We start from the raw sequence: 19979 nt of genomic DNA, 5'->3' as shown, positions 1-19979 counted from the left end.
CCAGCGAGTTCACACTGGGGAGAGACCGTTCACCTGCTCCATGTGTGGGAAGGGATTCACTCTGTCATCCATCCTCCTGTCACACCAGCTTGTTCACACTGACGAGAGACCCTTTAAATGTTCTGACTGTGGGAAGAGCTTTAAATGCTCCCGGGAGCTGAAGAAACACCAGCGTGTTCACACTGACAAGAGACCCTTTAAATGTTCTGACTGTGGGAAGGGCTTTAAAAGCTCCGGGGATCTGAAGGAACACCAGCGAGTTCACACTGACGAGAGACCGTTTCAGTGTTCTGACTGTGGGAAGAGCTTTAAAAGCTCCGGGGATCTGAAGGAACACCAGCGGGTTCACACTGACGAGAGACCGTTTCAGTGTCCTTACTGTGGGAAGAGCTTTAAAGGCTCCAAGGATCTGAAGGAACACCAGCGAGTTCACACTGACGAGAGACCCTTTAAATGTTCTGACTGTGGGAAGAGCTTTAAAAGCTCTACGAGCCTTAAGAGACACCAGCGTGTTCACACTGATCATCGAATCTAACAGCACAGAAGGTGGTGATTCGGCTCATCCTGTCTGTGCCGGCTCTTTGAAAGAGCTGTCCAATTTAGTCCCAAACCCCAGCTTTATCCCCAGAACTCTGCAAACTAGTCCTCTTCAAGTACATGTACAGTTACCGTTTGAAAGTTCCTGTGGAACCTGATTCCAGCATCCTTTCAGATGGTGCGTTCCAGATCTTAACAACCCTCTGTGTGAAAACAATTCTCCTCATTCCCCTCTAGTTCTTTTAGCAACTATTTTAAAGCTGTGACCTTTGGTTACCGACCCACTTGCCAGAGTGAACAGTTTCTCCCTACTTGCTCGATCAAAACCCCTCATTATTTTGAACACCTCTATTAGGTCTCCTCTTAACCTTCTCTGCTCTAAGGGGAACAATCCCAGCTTCTCCAATCTCTCCACATAACTGAAGTCCCTCATCCCTGTTACCATCCTGGTCAACCTCCTCTGTACCCTCTCCAAGGCCTTGACATCCTTCCTAAAGTGTGGTGCCCAGAACTGTACACAAGACTCCAGCTGAGGCCAAAACCCTGCAGCTGTACAAAACCCTGGTTAGACCACACCTGGAGCACTGTGAGCAGTTCTGGGCACCACACCTTAGGAAGGATATATTGGCCTTGGAGGGAGTGCAGCGTAGGTTTACCAGAATGATACCCGGACTCCAAGGGTTAAGTTACGAGGAGAGATTGTACAAATTAGAGTTGTAGTCCCTAGAATTTAGAATGTTAAGGGGTGATCTGATCGAAGTTTTCAGGATATTAAGGGGAACAGATAGTTTCTCTCTACCCTATTTCTGCTGGTTGGGCAGTCTAGGACTGGGGGCATAGTCTGAAAATAGAGCCAGACCTTTCAGGAATGAAATTAGGAAACACTTCTACACACAAAGGGTGGTAGAAGTTTGGAACTCTCTTCCGCAAACGGCAATTGATGTTAGATCAATTGTTAATTTCAAATCTGAGATTGATAGCTTTTTGTTACCCAAAGGTATTAAGGGATATGGGCCAAAGGCGGGTGTATGGAGTTAGATCACAAATCAGCCATGATCTCATTGAATGGCAGAACAGGCTCGAGGGGCTGAATGGCCTCCTCCTGTCCTATGTTCCTAACTAGTGATTTGTAAAGGTTTAGTGTAACTTCCTTGTTTTTGTTTTCAATGGCACTATTTACAAAGCCAAGTATCCCACACACTTTCTGAACCACCTCACCAACTTGCCGTGGCACTTTCTAAGATTTGTGATTATGGACCCCCAGGTCCCTCTGCTCTTGCACCCCCTCAAAATAGTCCCATTTAGATTATACGGCCTCTCCCTGTTGTTTCTCCCAAAGTGCATCACTTCACACTTATCCTCATTTAATTTCACCTGCCTTGTGTCTGCTCATTTCACAGTCTGTCTCTGTCCTCCTGAAGTCTGCTACTACTATGCTCACTATTTACTACGTTGCCAAGTTTTGTATCATCTGTAAATTTCTAACTTGTACACCTATACCCAAGTCCAGGTCAGTTATATATAACAAGAAAAGCAATGGTCCTAATCCCGACCCCTGGGGAACCCACTGCATACTTCCCTCCAGTCAGAAAAACATCCCTCAGCACTGCTCACTGTCTCCTATCCCTCAGCCAATTATATACCCAAATTACCATCAGCCCTTTAATACCAAGTGCTTCTATTCTGCAAATAAGACTTTTATGTGGTACTTTATCAAATGCCTTTTGAAAGTCCATATATATATAACATCTACTGCATTACTTTCATCAACCCTCTGTTCATCAAAGAACTCAATCAAGTTAGTCAGACATGATTTACCTTTAACAAATCCATACTGGCTGTCCCTTATTAACCCATGCTTCTCCAAGTGAGAATTAATTTTGTCCTTGACAATGGTCTCTAGTCGTTCACCCACCACTGACATTAGACTGATCGGCCTGTAGTTACCAGGTTTATCCTTCTCCCCTTTTTTAAACAGGGGTGTAACATTTGCAATCCTCCAGTCTTCTGGCACCACTCCCATATATCTGAGGGAGATTGAAAGATTGTGGTCAGAGCTTCTGCTATCTCCACCCTAGCTTCCCTCAGCAATCTAGGATGCATCGCATCTGGACCGGGTGACTTGTTAACCTCGAGTGATGACAACCTATTTAGCACCTCCTTTCTATCCATTTTTATCCAATTTCTCTATTCCCCCCTCCTCTACTGCGACATTAACTTCATCCTCTTCTTTTGTGGAGACAGATGCAAAGTACTCATTCAGTACCTGAGCCCCGCCCTCTCCCTCCGTATGATCATAATACAGTCAAGCAGAGTCAGCCTGGTTTTATGAAAGGGAAATCATGTTGACAAATTTGCTGGAGTTCTTTGAGGATGTACCGAGCAGGCTGGATAAAGGAGAACCAGCGGATGTGCATTTGGATTTCCAGAGGGCATTCGATAAGGTGCCACATAAAGGGTTACTGCACAAGATAAGAGCTCATGGGGTTGGGGGTAATATATTAGCATGGATAGAGGATTGGCTAACTAACAGAAAACAGAGAGTCGGGATAAATGGGTCAAATGCAGGAAGGATGTTCTCGATGGCGGGGGAGTCCAGAACCAGGGGTCACAGTCTAAGGATAGGGGGTAAGCCATTTAGGACAGAGATGAGGAGGAATTTCTTCACCCAGAGAGTGGTGAACCTATGGAATTCTCTACCACAGAGGGCAGTGGAGGCCAATTAATTAAATATATTCAAGAAGGAGTTAGATATATTTCTTAAGGCTAAAGGGATCAAGGGATATGGGGAGAAGGCAGGGACAGGGTACTGAAATTGGATGATCAGCCATGATCGCATTAAATGGCAGAGCAGGTTCGAGGGGCCGAATGGCCTACTCCTGCTCCTATCTTCTATGTTTCTATGTATTTTCAGGTTGGCAAACTGTAAGAAAAATAAAAAAGCAAATTATTATTTAAATAGAGAGAGATTACAAAATGCTGCAGTACAGAGGGACCTGGGGGTCCTTGTTCATGAAACACAAAAAGTTAGCATGCAGGTATAGCAAGTAATCAGGAAGGCAAATGAAATGTTGGCCTTTATTGCAAGGGGGCTGGAGTATAAAAGCAGGGAAGTCCGGCTACAACTGTACAGGGTATTGGTGAGACCAGACCTGGAGTACTGCGTACAGTTTTGGTCTCCTTATTTAAGGAGGGATGTACTTGCATTGGAGGCAGTTCAGAGAAGGTTCACGAGGTTAATTCCGGAGATGAAGGGGTTGTCTTATGAGGAAAGGTTGAGCAGGTTGGGCCTATACTCATTGGAGTTTAGAAGAATGAGAGGGGATCTTATTGAAACATATACGATACTGAGGGGGCTCGACAGGGTAGATGCAGAGAGGATGTTTCCCCTCGTGGGGAAATCTAGAACTCGGGGGCACAGTCTCAGAATAAAGGGTCGCCCTTTTAGAACTGAGATGAGGAGGAATTTCTTCTCTCAGAGGGTCGTAAATCTGTGGGATTCTCTGCCCCAGAGAGCTGTGGAGGCTGGGTCATTAAATACATTTAAGGTGGAGATAGACAGGTTTTGGAACAATAAGGGAGTGATGGGTTATGGGGAGTGTTGAGTCTGTGTTTCCAAATGTAGTTATGCTGAATAACTGGACACAGACTACAGAAATAATTAAACAGGTCTTTAGTAATTGAGGGTCAGGGCTGAACTGGAATACACTTTGCTCCACAGGGTTTATATACCGGTGTGGTCACCACCGGTACTACAATGTACAGGAGCCATCAAAAAGTAGTCCATCACCTTAAGGTATCCTCTTAAGGTGGTACAGGTTACATACACTACAATTCCTCCCCTTTTAGCTTAACAGTGTACACCCCAATTTAAACATTACATGGATAACATATATACAACTTTCACACAAAACTGTTCAAAGATTCAGTCTCTGAGGAGGCCTCCTGATCCGGGCCGGATAACGCCTTTCAGGGGTCTCTGGTTCTCGTTGCTGGGGTGACTCATCCATTTGATCTCCTATGGATTGAACATCATCATGTACATTCGAGTCTGAGGTAGATGCTACAGGCTCAATAACTTCTTCAACTGGTGTCTCTGCCGTAGACATGGGGTCGACCCTTGTTCTCGATTCCAGAAGTTGGTCAGCATGACGTCATATTACGTTCTCTCCAACGTCTACCGTGTACATCAAGGGTCCTTGTCAGGCACGAATTGTTCCGGATTGCCATTTATCATTCCTATAGTCCCTGGCCAACACTGGTTGTCCTATTTCGAAACTCCGAGTGGCCTTGTTATTTACGTGCTGGAATTGCTTGTTTTCAACTTCCCTACGCACATTGGGTTTTAACAAATCCAACCGGGATCGCAACCTCCTTATAGAACATTATGGCAGGGCTTTGATTTGTCACTGCATGCGTGGCGTTTTGATATGCCATCAGGAAATTGTCCACCTTGTGTTGTAGTGGAATATGGCCTTCGCTCATGGCCTTTATCGCCTTTTTGAACGTTTGTACAAATCTCTCGGCCAACCCATTTGTAGCCGGATGACATGGGGCAGATGTATAGTGTTTCACCCCATTCTTTTTCATGAATTTCTGGAATTCTTCTGACACGAACTGTGGTCCGTTGTCTGAACATATTTGTTCCGGCAACCCATTCCTTGCAAATATGGTTCTTAGAACTGCGATCGTCTTTTCAGAGGTAGTGGTCGACATCTTAATCACTTCTGGCCATTTAGAATGTGCGTCTACTGCTATCAAAAACATGGAATCCATGAATGGACCTGCAAAGTCAATATGCACACGTTGCCATGGGGTTGAAGGCCATTCCCACGGATGCAGCGGTGCAATTGGAGGTGCGTTTTGAACTTTTTGGCACCCTGAGCAGCTTTTAGTCAGATCCTCTATTTGTCGATACCTGGCCACCACACATAAGCCCTAGCAAGGCTTTTCATCTTGACTCCCCCCAGATGACCTTCATGCAATTCCTTCAGAACTCTCTCCCTTAATTTAGGAGGAATAATCACCCTTGTTCCATACATCAATGTTCCTTGACAGACGGACAGCTGTTCTCGTCTGGCTGAGAATGCTGGTAACAGTGGGTCGCCATGTGCTGGCCATCCCTTCACTGTCAAATCGTAGACCCGAGACAGTGTCGGGTCCTTTCGGGTCTTTCAATACCCGCATTGGTGACTGGTAAGCATTTGATGATGGTCGAGTGAAATATCTCGACAGGGTCAACTGCCGGTGCCTCTTCCGCTGTAGGTAGTGGCAGGCGCGACAGCCCATCAGCATTACCATGTTGCTTTGTACCTTTGAATTCAATATCATATTGATGTGCCCCTAGGAAAAGGGACCATCTCTGAAGCCTCTGCACCGTCATAACCGGAACACCCTTCTTAGGGTTAAAAATGGAAACCAACGGCTGGTGATCTGTCAGCAGCGTAAACTTTTGGCCTTGCAGGTAATGGTTAAATTTCTTAACTCCCCACACGAGGCTGAGAGCCTCCCTATCTATCTGAGCATAGTTGCGCTCTGCGGAGGTCAATGATCTGGATGCGAACGCGACTGGCCTTTCCAAGCCATTTGGAAACTTATGTGAGAGCACTGCCCCGATACCATATGGAGAAGCATCACAAGCTAAGCGAATAGGCAGCATTGGGTTAAAGTGAGCCAACACTTCCTTAGAGGTGATCAGTGCCTTGCTTTTTTGAAAAGCCCGCTTACAATCATCGCTCCACTTCCATGGTATTCCCATTTGCAAAAGAGTGTTCAGCGGGTGTAACACCGTGGATAAATTTGGAAGAAACTTGTAATAGTTAACCAACCCAAGGAACGACCTCAACTGGGATACATTTTCCGGAGCGGGAGCTTTCACAACAGCTTCGATCTTGTCAGGTGACTTATGGAGCTCCTCCTGGTCAATGACGTGGCCACAGTACGAGATTCGCTTTTGAAAGAACTCACATTTCTGGCGATTAACTCTGAGCCCATATCCTTTCAATCTGGTGAGCACCTGCTCCAAATTCGCGAGGTGATCCTTATCATCATCTCCTGTAATCAGAATGTCGTCCAGGTAGCATTGTGTGCCTGGAATTCCCTGCAATACCTGCTCCATGGCCCTTTGCCAAATCGCTGGAGCCGATGCCACTCCAAAAAACAGTCTATTATACCGATATAAGCCCTTATGTGTGTTGATCGTGAGATACTGGTGTGACGCTTCATCAACTTCCATCTGTAGGTACGCCTGCGCCAGGTCTATCTTGGTGAAGTGTTTCCCGCCAGACAGCGAAGCGAAGATATCTTCAATCCGCGGAAGCGGATATTGCACCGTGTGAAGAACCGGATTAACAGTGATCTTGAAATCGCCACGGATGCGAACCTTCCCAGGTTCCCCCGGCTTGTTGCTCAACGAACGCTTCATGACAGGAACAATGGGTGTAGCCCACTCACTCCAGTCCACCTTTGACAGTACTCCTGAACATTCTAGCCCTTCCAGCTCTGCTTCCACAGCAGGTCATATCGCATAAGGTACCGGTCTGGCTTTGAAAAATTTTGGGTTTGCATGTTCTTCAACCTTGATGTTTGCCATAATTCCTTTCAGTGTTCCCAGTCCCTGTTGGAACACCTCCTTAGCATCGTCCAATATTTTGGACAGTCGTTTAGGTTTGACGTCGTCCTCTTTACAGGAATCTACAGTCAGTGCTTGTATGGAATGCCAGTCCACATTTATTCTCCGGATCCATTCCCGTCCCAGTAGTGGCGGACCTCCATCAGGTAACACATACAAGTCCATTTCCTGACTTTCTTTACCATTGTAGACCACATTTACTTTTATCTTTCCGATGGGGTATACTATTTGCCCCGTGTATGTTTTCAATACAATCTCCGTATCCCTCAGGGGAATGTGCGAGAATAACCTTTTGTAATCTTGCTTATTCATGACCGTCAATGCCGATCCAGTGTCCAATTCCATCTTCACTTGGACTCCTGCTATCCGAAGCATGACCCAGATAGTTTGGTGGTCTGCTGTGTTACCCACATTAAGTATTTTTAGACAACCCAGTTCCTTACTGCTGGAGTCTGAATCCATCTTCTGTTCATCCGAACTGTTCTCTGTCACCTTGTGTACTTTTTTGTACTTCTCCTGCGGCGACTTTTTGCTGCTGGTCTTCTTTCCTGACCGGCATACTCTCGCTATGTGACCAAGTTTGCCACATTGCCTGCATTCTTTATCTTTGAACCAGCACTGGTTCTGGTCATGCGTTGTCCTTCCGCAACGATAGCACTTTACTGCGCCCAATGCCATTTCATTGGTGCTGAATTCCAATGGCCTTTGCTGTATCTCTGCAGCGCCTCGTGCTGCTGCCTCGTGCGATGCTGCAATGCTGAAAGCTTTGTCCAGCGTAAGATCCTTTTCCTCTAGCAGTCGCTTCTGGGTTCCTTCCCTTAGGAGCCCACACACAAACTTATCTCTCAGTGCGTCTGCTAGTCCTGTACCGAACTGACAGTACTTTGATAACTTGCGCAGTTCGATTAAGAATTCAGCGTTGCTTTCCTCTTTAAGTTGAATTCTTTTGTAGAATTTAAATCGTTCCGCTATCAGCAGCGGCGTGGGGTTTAAATGCTCTTGCAGGATAGTAACAATATCCGTGAAACTCTTTCCTACCGGTTTATCTGGCGTTACAAGGTTCCTTAATAACCCGTATGTCTTCGCACCCATCGAGTTTAATAGGGTTAGTGCTTTCTTATCCTCCGGTACCTCATTCGTTGTACAGTAAACTTCGACGCGTTCCACATCCGTTTTTGGCATCCTTGTTGAGTTTCCTTTCCTTCGGATATGATTATTATTTTATTTTATTTTTTTCAAAATGGCGGCTTCCCGCGCTTGGCGGCTTTTCCCGCGCTTGTCTTCTTCCCCCGCCGACTCAAAATGGCGATTACCGCGCTGTTGCCGTTCTCGCCTCCCAGCGGTCCTTTATTTTCCCCTACGCTGCTGCTCTTGTTCCCCGCCGCTCCCGCGGTCCTTGTGGACATAAACGCTTTTCTGGCTGCTGCGCATCTCTGCCCCGATTGCAGTCCGGCCCCTGACACCGGCTGCGGTCGTGTTCTCCACCCTTTTCGTCGTTTCCCTCCCCTTCTCTTACTGACAACTCGGCCGACTTCCCCCCCCCCCCCGTGCCGCTCGATCGGGCTCACCCGCCGCTGTCGTCGAAGGGATGTTCACTGATGTTTGACTTCGTGGCCAGAAACCAACCCGGGTTCCCGATTGCCTCCCGTGCTATGCAGTGCCCAGCAGGATGTTGAGGGTGGATGTCCTTGATCGACGCCCGTTTCAGAGGCGAAGCTTCCTTTGATGCAACTGCCGCTAGGTAAGATCAGACTCGTCGCCACTGTTGAGTCTGTGTTTCCAAATGTAGTTATGCTGAATAACTGGACACAGACTACAGAAATAATTAAACAGGTCTTTAGTAATTGAGGGTCAGGGCTGAACTGGAATACACTTTGCTCCACAGGCTTTATATACCGGTGTGGTCACCACCGGTACTACAATGTACAGGAGCCATCAAAAAGTAGTCCATCACCTTAAGGTAGCCTCTTAAGGTGGTACAGGTTACATACACTACAGGGAGCGGGCAGGGAAATGGAGCTGAACCCAAGATCAGATCAGCCATGATCTCATTAAATGGCGGAGCAGGCTCGAGGGGCCAGATGGCCAACTCCTGATCTTATTTCTTATGTTCTTATGATGAGATCCTATTTGGTCGCTAATCGGCCCCACCATTCCTTTAACTATCCTTTTACTTTTCATGTGTTTATAGAAGATTTTTTCCCTTTTATGTTACCCCCTAATCTTTTCTCATATTCTCTTTGCCCTTCTTATATCCTGTTTCAATTTCCCCCGCACTCTCTGTATTCTGCCTGGTTTTTGACTCTATTCTGTACCTGACATTTGTCGTAAACCTCCTTTTTCTATTTTATTCTAACCTCTATATCCTTTGTCATCGGGAGCTCCAGCTTTGGATGGCCCATCTTTCCTCCTTATGCTTGGTTTGTACCCGAACTATCTCAGCCTTGAAGGCCTGCCATTGGTCTTTCACTGTTTTCCTGGACAATCTTTGTTTCCAGTCCACCTGTGCTCGATCCCTTCTCAAATCACTGAAATTGGCTCTCTTCCAGTTGGGTATTTTCACCGTTGATTTTATTTTGTCCCTTTCCATAACTACTTTAAACCTAATGATATTGTGATCACTGTTAACCAGATCCCTCCTGCCCCAGAACCGATGAGAGACCCTTTAAATGATCTGACTGTGCAAAGAGGTTTCAGAGTTCATCCCACCTGCTGAGTCACCAGCCTGTTCACACAGATCCTCAAAAAAGGAAGAAGTTTTAGAAAGGCTGGCGGCACTAAAAGTTCGCAGCCATCTCAGAGCAGTGTCCCTTTAATTACAATCTCGCAAAACAAGGAGAATTACTGTCCCTTTAACTCCCACAAATCCCTGTGTGGAGGAGAGGGGAGATACAGTCTGTCCCAGTAACTGTCGCAGAACAGAATTAGCGACCCTGTCCCATAAGGGCTTGACCCTCCCCCACTCCCTGCTTTTCCTCAAGTGTCTCATCCTTAAAATTCTCATCCTTGTTTTCAAATCCCTCCGTGGCCTCGCCCCTCCCTATCTGGAATCTCTTCCAGCCCCGACAACCTTCCGAGATAGTTGCGCTTCTCTAATTCCGCCCTCTTGAGCATCCCCGATTTTAATCGCTCCACCATTGGTGGCCGTGCCTTCAGCTGCCTGGGCCCTAAGCTCTGGAATTCCTTCCCTAAACCTCTCCATCTCTCTACCTCTCTCTCCTTCTTTAAGATGCTCCTTAAAACCTACTTCTTTGACCAAGGTTTTGGTCATCTGCCCGAATATCGCTTTATGTGGCTCAGTGTCAGATTTTGTTTTATAACCCTCCTGTGAAGAGCCTTGGGACATTTCACTACATTAAAGGCGCTTTATAAATACAAGTGGTTGTTGTTGTTTCCTGAAACTAATAACTAATCCCCCAGAGGGAAAAAACTTGTACTTTTACACCCAAATATTAATAAGTTTGTGCCACAGAAGCACGAGGTTTATCTGCTTTTATTCATGAATTTAAAAAGTCTGTATTGCAATCTGAGCCCGTGTGTTGTGAGCCAAAGAGCCTTGTGTCCAATGAGGGGAATAAAGGCCCACAGCCTCCCCTGGCCCCGGGCCCTGAACAAGGGACTGGAGAAACTTGCTGCCCTGCGGATCAGACAATCAGCCGGCGCAAGTCCCACCCCTCAGGCTCCCCGATTGGTTGGAGGACCCGCAGCCGGCTCGCTCCTCCAACGCCGCCCCACTCGCTCCCTATTGGTCGGAAGCTCCCGTCAATCAGACCCTGGGCCCGGGTCACGTGTCCCTCACAAAGAAAGCCCCGCGCGGTCGCCGGGCGGAGCTGCTGGTCGGTGGGAGCGAGGTCGGGAGATTAATAAACTGTGGGTAGGCCGCGCCGCAGGGTTTATAAAGTTAGAAAACGGCCTCAGGCCTGAATGAGATCCAGCAGCCCGGTCTATGTTCCACCGGACGGCAGCTGTGAGGCTTTTCTCAGTAACAGGCCCGGGTTAGGTGCCGCCATCTTGGTGAAGGAAAGACAGACCGGTTCCACCTGCAGCATGGTGCATGCGTGGCCATCTTGGTACAGGAACAAAGAGTGGGCGGGGCTTCAGGGTCCCTGTGACCAGGCAAGACAATCATTGACTCGTTCATTTTATTCTCACTCTGCGTGTAGAACTGAACCCAACCAGAGTAGAGGGAGGAGGAAAACTGGGAGTGGAGGAAAGAAATGTTGGAGATGGTGCAATGGGTTTGGACTTCAGCACAGGGAGGAGGGAGAGTGTGTGGGACGGGGATTTACAGCTTTGGGGTTAAAATGTGTTATTTTGGTCATATTTCTAGGTTTGCCATTTTCTGCCCACAGGGCAATCACAGTGCACTGACCAACACCTCAGCTTGTCAGAATAGGGCAGGTGGAACCGAGCCAGAGGCAGCTCTGGGACTTCATCTTCTGAGCATTGGGTTGGGAAAGAAGAATTCCATTGTTTATTGGGCCCTGGGCGAGCACTGCCCTCCCTCCCACAATTTTAATATTTTGATGCATCTGTCTATTTATATACTAGGAATGTTTTAATTGCTTTCACAGCAAAATGCATTTATTATTAAATCTTCACAGAAGGCAACTGTGGTAACAATTGAATAAAACTCAGAGAGTTGTCGGGATCTGGAACGCTCGACCTGAAAAGGTCATGAGCTGATTCCATCAATGGTTTTAAAAGGGAGTTGGGCGGGTACTTGAGGATGAGGATCTTACAGGGTTACGGACAACAAGCAGGGATGTGGGACTAAGCACGAGTGCTCTTTCTAAGAGCCAGCACAGGCACGATGGGCCGAATGGCCTCCTTCGCGCTGTACTTTTCAATGATTCTATGAAAACTAACAGAACCAAACAAAGAAATGATCTTCCTTGGTTATTGATCATTTCACTAAATTTCAACAGAGCTCTCTATACACCAACAACTTACCTTTATATAGAGCTTTTAAAACATCTCAAGGCACTTTACAGTAGGGTAATAAGACAACCATCGACACACATATTTTGTTTGTGGTCCAGTGCACTGACACAAAGTTCCTTCACAACTGTAACAATTTTATTGCGGTTGCTGTGAAGGCTGCGCTCACTCTGCTCGTACACCTGGTCTCCAAAGGAGGCAAAACAGGACTAATGCTGCCGAGCTCAGCTCTTTTTGATCAGAAAATATCAACTGTTTTGCCTCGCCAGGAAATGCACAAAAGAGGCAGCAGTGCTGATTGGCTGCCCAGGAAAGTCCTATTTAGATTAAACTCCTTCACCCAGAGGGTGCTGAGAATGTGGAACTTGCTGCCACAGGGAGTAGTTGAGGCGAAGAGCATGGATGTATTTAAGGGGAAGCTGGATAAACACATGGGAGAAAGGAATAGAAGGAGATGCTGATAGGGTGAGATGAAGAGAGATGGGAGGAGGCTCGTGTGGAGCATAAACACCACATGGACCAGTTGGGCCGATTGGCCTGTTTCTGTGCTGTACAATCTGTGTAATTCTATGTAATAAGAGAGGAGAGAATGTTCCATAGAAACTAGAATTATCTGTTCTGAATTTTAATCCTGAACTTACAGTGATGTCTTTTGTAAACTGCTTTTACAGGGAATATCGTCGGCCTTTGAATGTGGAAGGAGAAATGTTTGCCTGTTCTGTCTGTGGGAAAAGATTTCAAAGATCGGTGTGACTGGAAAAGCACCGAGACACACACCCAAGTGAGAGTGTTCCAGTGTACTGACTGTGGAAAGAGCTTTAACCAGTTACACAGTCTGAAAAAACATCTCACCGTTCACAGCGGGGAGAAACCGTACACGTGTTGTGTGTGTGGATGAGGCTTCAACCGATTGTCCAACCTGGAGAGACACAAGGACACCCACACCACGGAGAAACTGTGGAAATGTGGGGACTGAGGGAAGGGATTTAGCTCCCCGTCCCAGCTGGAAACTCATCGTGCAGTCACACCGGGGAGAGGCCGTTCACCTGCTCCGAGTGTGGGAAGGGATTTAGTCAGTCATCCCACCTTCTGACACACCAGCGACTTCACACTGAGGAGAGACCATTCAGTTGCTCTCACTGTGGGAAGAGCTCCAGGCAATCATCTCACATCATTGAGCACCAGTGCATTCACACTGGGGAGAGACCGTTCACCTGCCCTGTGTGTGAGAAGGGATTCACTAATTCATCCACCCTGCTGATACACCAGCACATTCACACTGCAGAGAGGCCGTTCACCTGCCCCATGTGTGAGAAGGGATTCACTAATTCCTCTGACCTTCTGAGACACCAGCGCATTCACACTGGGGAGAGGCCAGTCACCTGCTCAGTGTGTGGGAAGGGATTCAATCAGTCATCCAACCTGCTGACACACCAGCGAGCTCACACTGGGGTGAGGTCGTTCACTTGCTCCGTGTGTGGGAAGAGATTCAATCAGTCATCCAACCTGCTGGCACACCAGCGAGTTCATACCGGGGAGAGGCCATTCACCTGCTCAGTGTGTGAGAAGGGATTCAATCAGTCATCCAACCTGCTGAGACACCAGCAAGTTCACAAGTGACTGCAGAGGTTTGATTCTGCTGTTATTGCTGCTGTTAATCACATCCAGGACTGAACCATGTTCATTCTGACAGTTGGGGTTTGTTTCTGCTGATGTTAATAACCCCTATAACTGGGCTGGATTTTAATATTCTGGATATATAGCTGATTGAGTTGTTGGGGCTGCAGAGTCCCTTTAAGTACTGCTGTCTGATCTTTCCCCTTAATTTCTGATGCGTGTTCCTGAAATATTTTACAATAAAATTATGAACTTTTACTTCAATCGTATATTAATCTTTGCTGTAAAATCTACAATTCATTGTCTGAAAGATTCCATTGATTATCATCTCCAATTAGAAAGTGCTGATTAATCCTCACTGACAACTCTTACTGACTTACACATTACACACAGTGGCACCTCCATTATCCACCAGAAAGAAGGGGAATGGGAATTGGTGGAGAATCGAGAGTCCCCAAATGTTGCCCCTCCCGTGTGGTACAGCAATCCCCTCGGCACGGGAATGGAGACAAGTCCAGTTATAGTGACGGGATGAGTTAAAGGTATTTACTCAGACAGGCAGAAGGTGGGAAGTGGTGTTCCACGGAGATTGGTGCTGGGACCACTGTTGTTCACCATTTTCATGAATGATTTGGACTTGGGAATCAGAAGTACAATTTCAAAATTTGCTGATGACACTAAATTGGGGGGTGTAGTTAACACTGAGGAAGACGACGATAGCATCCTTGTAGAATTATTCAGTTGTGTTCAGTAAATAGCACCATCTGTTAATTTGCTTTGACTGATCACATCACTATATAGTTATGTGAAAAACAAATCATTAAAAGCTCCCAATTTCAGAATTGTTAGATTCAAACTCAACCACTTCCAAGTACAATCTAACATTTCAAAAATTGTAATGGATGTAGGCAAGATAATGGCCCAGAAATTAGGCTCGGGGGCTTGCCGCGCGTGCAAGCCCCCGATGAGCATTTACCCGGCGCACCTACCATTCGGCTCCCGGGACGCTTGCAATTCCTGTTTTCAGTTGATTACTCCCGGGCAGCGTCTGACGTCATGCCACCCAGGAGTGCAGCCAGCGCGAAGCCTCGAGCGCGGAGTCTAAGTTAGACACGCCCCTTGAGGTCTCCTTAACATAGGCCACGCCCCCAATTTTTAACACAAGCTGCAAAGCAATTCTACATGCAGAGCAGCATTTTAAAGACATTTTTTGTATTTTTATTAATCTTTAGGTAACTTTTATAAAGATTTAAATACTTTTAAATTATTTTGAAGAATGTAAAGTAGTTTTAAACAGAATTAAAGCGTAGTTATTTTGATGAGCCGGCTGGGATCACGTGGGCACTGGGCAACCAATGGGAGGTTGCAAAAGTTCATTCATGAGTTTGATAGTAAGAACTGTCAAACTCATGAAAACTCAGGGCGCCCAAAACAGCACTTAAACTAATAAAAGTTTTTAAAAATCCCACTAAATAAATGAACTATGAATAAATGTAAAAAAAACTATTTTAAACAATTAATCAAATTTAAAAAAAAATATTTTTTTAACAAATAGGGTCTAAAAATACACTTACCTTACTGTAAATTCTTTAAAAATAATAAACCTGTGGAAAAAAAATTCTAAATTGTATTAATAGACCACTTACCTGTAAAACTAAGTACTTACGTCTGGTATTTTCAAGCGTAAAAACCGGAGGCCTTTACGCACGGGCAACTCTTTACAAAAAAGGAAATTCAGCGTGCACGCGCTGCCTGATACGCCGTACGCGTTCCACCTCTTAACCCCTTGGTTCAGAGGACAGGAAATGCCGGTTTTCAGCGCATGCATTGTGCATCCTGAAAACCAGCACTTCCATCGGGCCCACGCGTGAGTACACCGTCCGTACTCACACGTTGGGACCGGAATTACTGGCCCATTAGGGCTGTTGTCTAACACAATCCAAACACAGTGACACACAGACAGATGGGCAGGTGTAGCTTCACAGTGAATCCTTTCAAGCCTCACTAAAAAGTGGCAGACTGGCAATCCATTGTTCACTAATGGAGTTGTGATCTTTGTAAATTAAGAAATGGAAATGTGTCAAAGAGTTGATTAACAGAGTGTGGCATCATCTTCCTTTGATTTCTATTTCTGACACCAGGCAACAGAAAAAGGTCATTACAACACAACATAAACAGACTCTTCAGGTGTGAGACATCAGACTTCAGAACAACACATTTGCCAGCTCTGGCCACAAACCTCAGTACAGTCAACCTTTCAGCAGCTGCAGCCCTGATTAAATAACTAGTAGTTTAACATGTCTAGTAGAACTTCTGTATCAAAATAGAAGAAATGTATTTGTGACACACACACAATTAATAATTAAATCACAATGTGATTGTGAGGATTGATTATCGCCTCTTGATACCTTCCGTGTCCACCGGTCAAGGAAGGTATCAAGTGAACCGGTGGACACAGCCTGCTCCCTCTCCACGGCCACCCGGGCACGGACAAGACCGCGGGAGAGAGGCAGGCAGCCAGAGTGACCCCCCCATGGGCCCCACCCATCCTGGACCTACAAATTGCTGTTTTCACCAGGCGCAAGAGCAGGTCCAGAAGATCCTCCGACTTACCCACCCCCACTCCGCACCGGGCGGCCAAAGATTAGGAGCGTGGGGCTAAAGTGTAACCAAGAGTTGAGGAGCAGCCCCTTCAGGGAACTACACAGGGGCTGCAACCTCTCACACTGAATATATACACGGCCCATGGACTCCTCTAGGCCGCAGAAAACACATCTGACCTTGGAGTCCGGAAAGGAGCTTAAACTGTTGCACACGACAGCTCCCTGCAACAGTCTCCACCCCAGAGCCCCAATGGTGCTGGGAAGGACTCCCGCATAGAGAGCCCTCCATTGGGGACCCTCGCCTCCGTCAGACAGCAAGATGACCCGCCAGTCTGATCGAGATTGGGCAATAAACAAAATTAATCAATAAATGACACAGAAACCCGAGTCCCCGGGTCTTCAGCCCTGGTGTGAAGTACGCTGGCCACTAATTTTCCGTTACTAACTCGCACCTCAGGCCCCGCCCAGTCTGGTTTAATTACTAAATGTTTTCTAACTCGGGTTCAGGCCTGTCATTTTGAGGGAAACAAGGCCTCATTTATTGGTGTGTCCCACCCGAGCGGCTGTTAATGGCTTTAATAAACTGGCAGCAAGGTTGTTTTTAAAGGTGGAAAGTGGTGAAAAATGCCACTAGCGATGCCTCAAAACTCATGGACAGATAAATCAACTTCATCAGCGCCCCTGCCACAGGACTCAATATCCACCCCCTCCACCACAGGTGCACTGTGTCTGCAGCATGTACGGTCTACAAGATGACCACGGTCAGGCCGTGTGGAGTCAAGGGCCAGGCAGCAGAATGGATGGAAAGATCGCTACATACTTCCCTTAACTCCAACCCTCTGATTTCTGTTTTGTAGCCATCTTTCCATCCATTCTGCTGCCTGGCCCTTCACTCCACACGGCCTGACCTGGGTCATCTTGTCGATCTTACATACTGTTATGGATAGCAAGCTGGTCACAAAACAGAAAAGAGAGAGTAGGGGTTGGGAGCAGCTACTCAGGCTGGCAAAAGGTGGGAAGTGGTGTTCCACAGGGATCGGTGCTGGGATCACTGTTGTTCACCATTTACAGAAACGATTTGGACACGTGAATCAGAAGAACAATTTCAAACTTTGTCGATGAGACCAAATTGGGAGGTAGAGTTAATACTGAGGAAGACAAAATGCAAGAAGATATTAATAAATTTCAGAATGGGCATGTAATTGACAAATGAATTTCACTATAGGTCAGTGTGAGGTGGTGTTAATGAATTTCACTATAGATCAGTGTGAGGTGGTGTGTTAATGAATTTCACTATAGATCAGTGTGAGGTGGTGTGTTAATGAATGTCACTATAGATCAGTGTGAAGTGGTGTTAATGAGTTTCACTGTAGATCAGTGCGAGGTGGTGTGTTTTGGTGGGAATAAGGAGGCCACACACTACTTGGACAAGGGGGTAAAAGTGGGTTGCTTTGTGCCTCCTGTGATATTCAGCAGGTTAGCGGTGGCGGTAGACGGTAGCGCCCCGCGGCACTGCACCGCTGGCAATGACATCATCGCCATGCGCAGCACCCCGGCTGCAACCTTGGGTTGCTACCCCTGACCTATCGCCGGACGATATGCCCAACAGGGTCAGGGGTCGTTCCTGCAGCCGTGGCGGCGCCACTTAAAGGGCAGGTGTCGGGTGGCAACTTTTTATTTTGGCTGACTGCCAGCACCTGCCCCCTTCCCCGTTCTTCTTCGGGGGTGTCGGCTGCGATCGCTCAGCCCAGCGTTCCTCTTGATCCGACACCCCGTTCCCCGGTGGTCCAGCAGGGCCCTGGTGTGTGCAGTGCTAGACCCCTCCCCTTTAATAAGGGAGGGCGGTCTGCTATGACGCGGTGCTATGTGCCGATGGGCGTGGCGCTGTTGCACGAAGCACCATGAAATTCACTGGTAGTGCCTCAAGAGGGAGGGGAGCGCTTCCAGTAGCACCCCATCTCCTGCTTGGGTTGCTACCGCTGAATTTAATGCACGGGGCGCTGACTTTTTTGGAGGGCTAAAATTAGCCCCGGCGACGTTAGCGACCCAAAGGGGGCATCACCAAATTTTTCCCCCAAGAGTCTAAATGGGCTGGAGGAGCAGAGGGTTCCCGGGATACAGATACACAAATCACTAAAAGTAGCGACACACAGGTTAATAAGGCCATTAAAAAAATAGCACTGGGGGTACATTCCTAAAGGAGCCTTCTGTTCCATGCCTAGGAGCTCTGAACCATGGCAGAGAGCGGCTGGGACACGTTTCTCACACGCCTCGAGATTAACCCGCACGGCAACTTTGCTGTCAGTGAAGAGAGACAAGAAAGACCAAAGTGCCGTTTGCCCCTCTTAGTGTGGCCCTGAAGGACTGTGTCCAGGCTGGAGTTCTGTTCCCGCCGTACGATCCTCCCCCAGATTGTCCTTTGAGCTCCAGCCAGGTGATGCTAAACACTCCGGTGGGAAAGAAGAAAATCTATAACAATGTGTTTAAAACAAAGTTGATTTATTTGACATTTATCCAGAATATTAAACTCCAGCCCAGTTGCCGGAGTTATTAATATCAGCAGAAACAATCCCCAACTGTCAGAATGAACATGGTTCAGTCCTGGATGTGATTAACAGCAGCAACAACAGAATCCAACCCCTGCAATCAATTGTGAACTCGTTGGTGTGTCAGCAGGTGGGAGGACTGAGTGAATCCCTTCCCACACTCAGAGCAGGTGAACGGCCTCTCCCCAGTGTGAGTGCGCTGGTGTACAGTGAGTTCAGATGATCGCCTGAACCCAGTCCAGCAGTGCGAGCACCTGAACGGTCTCTCCCCAGTGTGAACACGTTGATGGCGTAACAGTTCCCTGAAACCTTTATAGCACTTCCCACAGTCCAAGCAGTTAAAAGGTCTCTCATCAGTGTGAACTCGCTGGTGTGTCAGCAGGTGGGATGAATTAGTGAATCCCTTCCCACACTCAGAGCAGGTGAACGGCCTCTCCCCGGTGTGAACACGCTGGTGTCTCAGTAGGTGAGATGAATTAGTGAATCCCTTCCCACACGCAGAGCAGGTGAACGGCCTCTCCCCGGTGTGGACACACTGGTGTGTCTGAAGGTCAGATGACTCAGTGAATCCCTTCCCACATTCAGAGCAGGTGAACGGCCTCTCCCCGGTGTGAGTACGCTTGTGTCTCGATAGGCCAGAAGATCGGCTGAAGCCTCGTCCACACACAGAACACGTGTACGGTTTCTCCCCGTTGTGAACGGTGCTTTTTTCTTCCATGTTCAGAGGCCGGTGATATTCAGATCCGATGAGTCGAGTGACTCTGTCAGATCTTGAAGTGATGTTTGGTTTGAGCTTACCGTTTGTAAATCCTCGCCTTCCAGTGCCCTGTAAAATTAATTTAAAACAGGGAGCGTGAGAGACAACCCACAAGAAAACAAAGGCAGGTTGTGAAATTGAGCTCAATGAATCTGGTCAATTGTGGGGCCGGCAGTAGAAAAAAGTGACCATGAAAGCTGCCAGATTGTCATAAAAACCCAACTGGTTCACTGATGTCCTTCAGGGAAGGGAATCCGCCACCTGGTCTGGGCCTACACAAGACTCTGGCCTCTATGGGAGGAGAGAGAGAGCGAGAGAGAGAGAGGTGGAAGGGGGAGGGGGCGAAG

General features: G+C 47.2%; 2 protein-coding genes across 2 annotated transcripts in view; one reads left to right on the top strand and one right to left on the bottom strand.

Annotated features, from left to right (window-relative positions):
- LOC147118217 (uncharacterized) overlaps positions 1 to 19682 on the bottom strand; it is a 41068-nt gene extending 21386 nt beyond the window's left edge. Inside the window, exon 1 of the mRNA XM_085984309.1 lies at positions 19055 to 19682. Coding sequence (XP_085840435.1) covers positions 19055 to 19593 — 539 coding nt within the window. The 5' untranslated portion in view covers positions 19594 to 19682. The remainder of the gene's footprint in view (positions 1 to 19054) is intronic.
- On the top strand, positions 7978 to 13984 carry LOC147118218 (uncharacterized). Its single transcript, XM_085983703.1, has 2 exons — positions 7978 to 8909; positions 12781 to 13984. Exon 2 carries the CDS (start codon positions 13415 to 13417, stop codon positions 13727 to 13729), a length of 315 nt encoding a protein of 104 aa, XP_085839829.1. The 5' UTR covers positions 7978 to 8909; positions 12781 to 13414; the 3' UTR covers positions 13730 to 13984.
- Positions 19683 to 19979: the final 297 nt, after the last annotated feature.

The sequence above is a fragment of the Somniosus microcephalus genome, chromosome 4 (genome assembly GCF_052327205.1).
Source record: "Somniosus microcephalus isolate GS21.2 chromosome 4, FLI_Smic_1.0, whole genome shotgun sequence".
Classification (NCBI taxonomy): Eukaryota; Metazoa; Chordata; class Chondrichthyes; order Squaliformes; family Somniosidae; genus Somniosus; species Somniosus microcephalus.
Note: the sequence above shows the minus strand (reverse complement) of the source record. Positions and strands in the feature narration are given on the sequence as shown.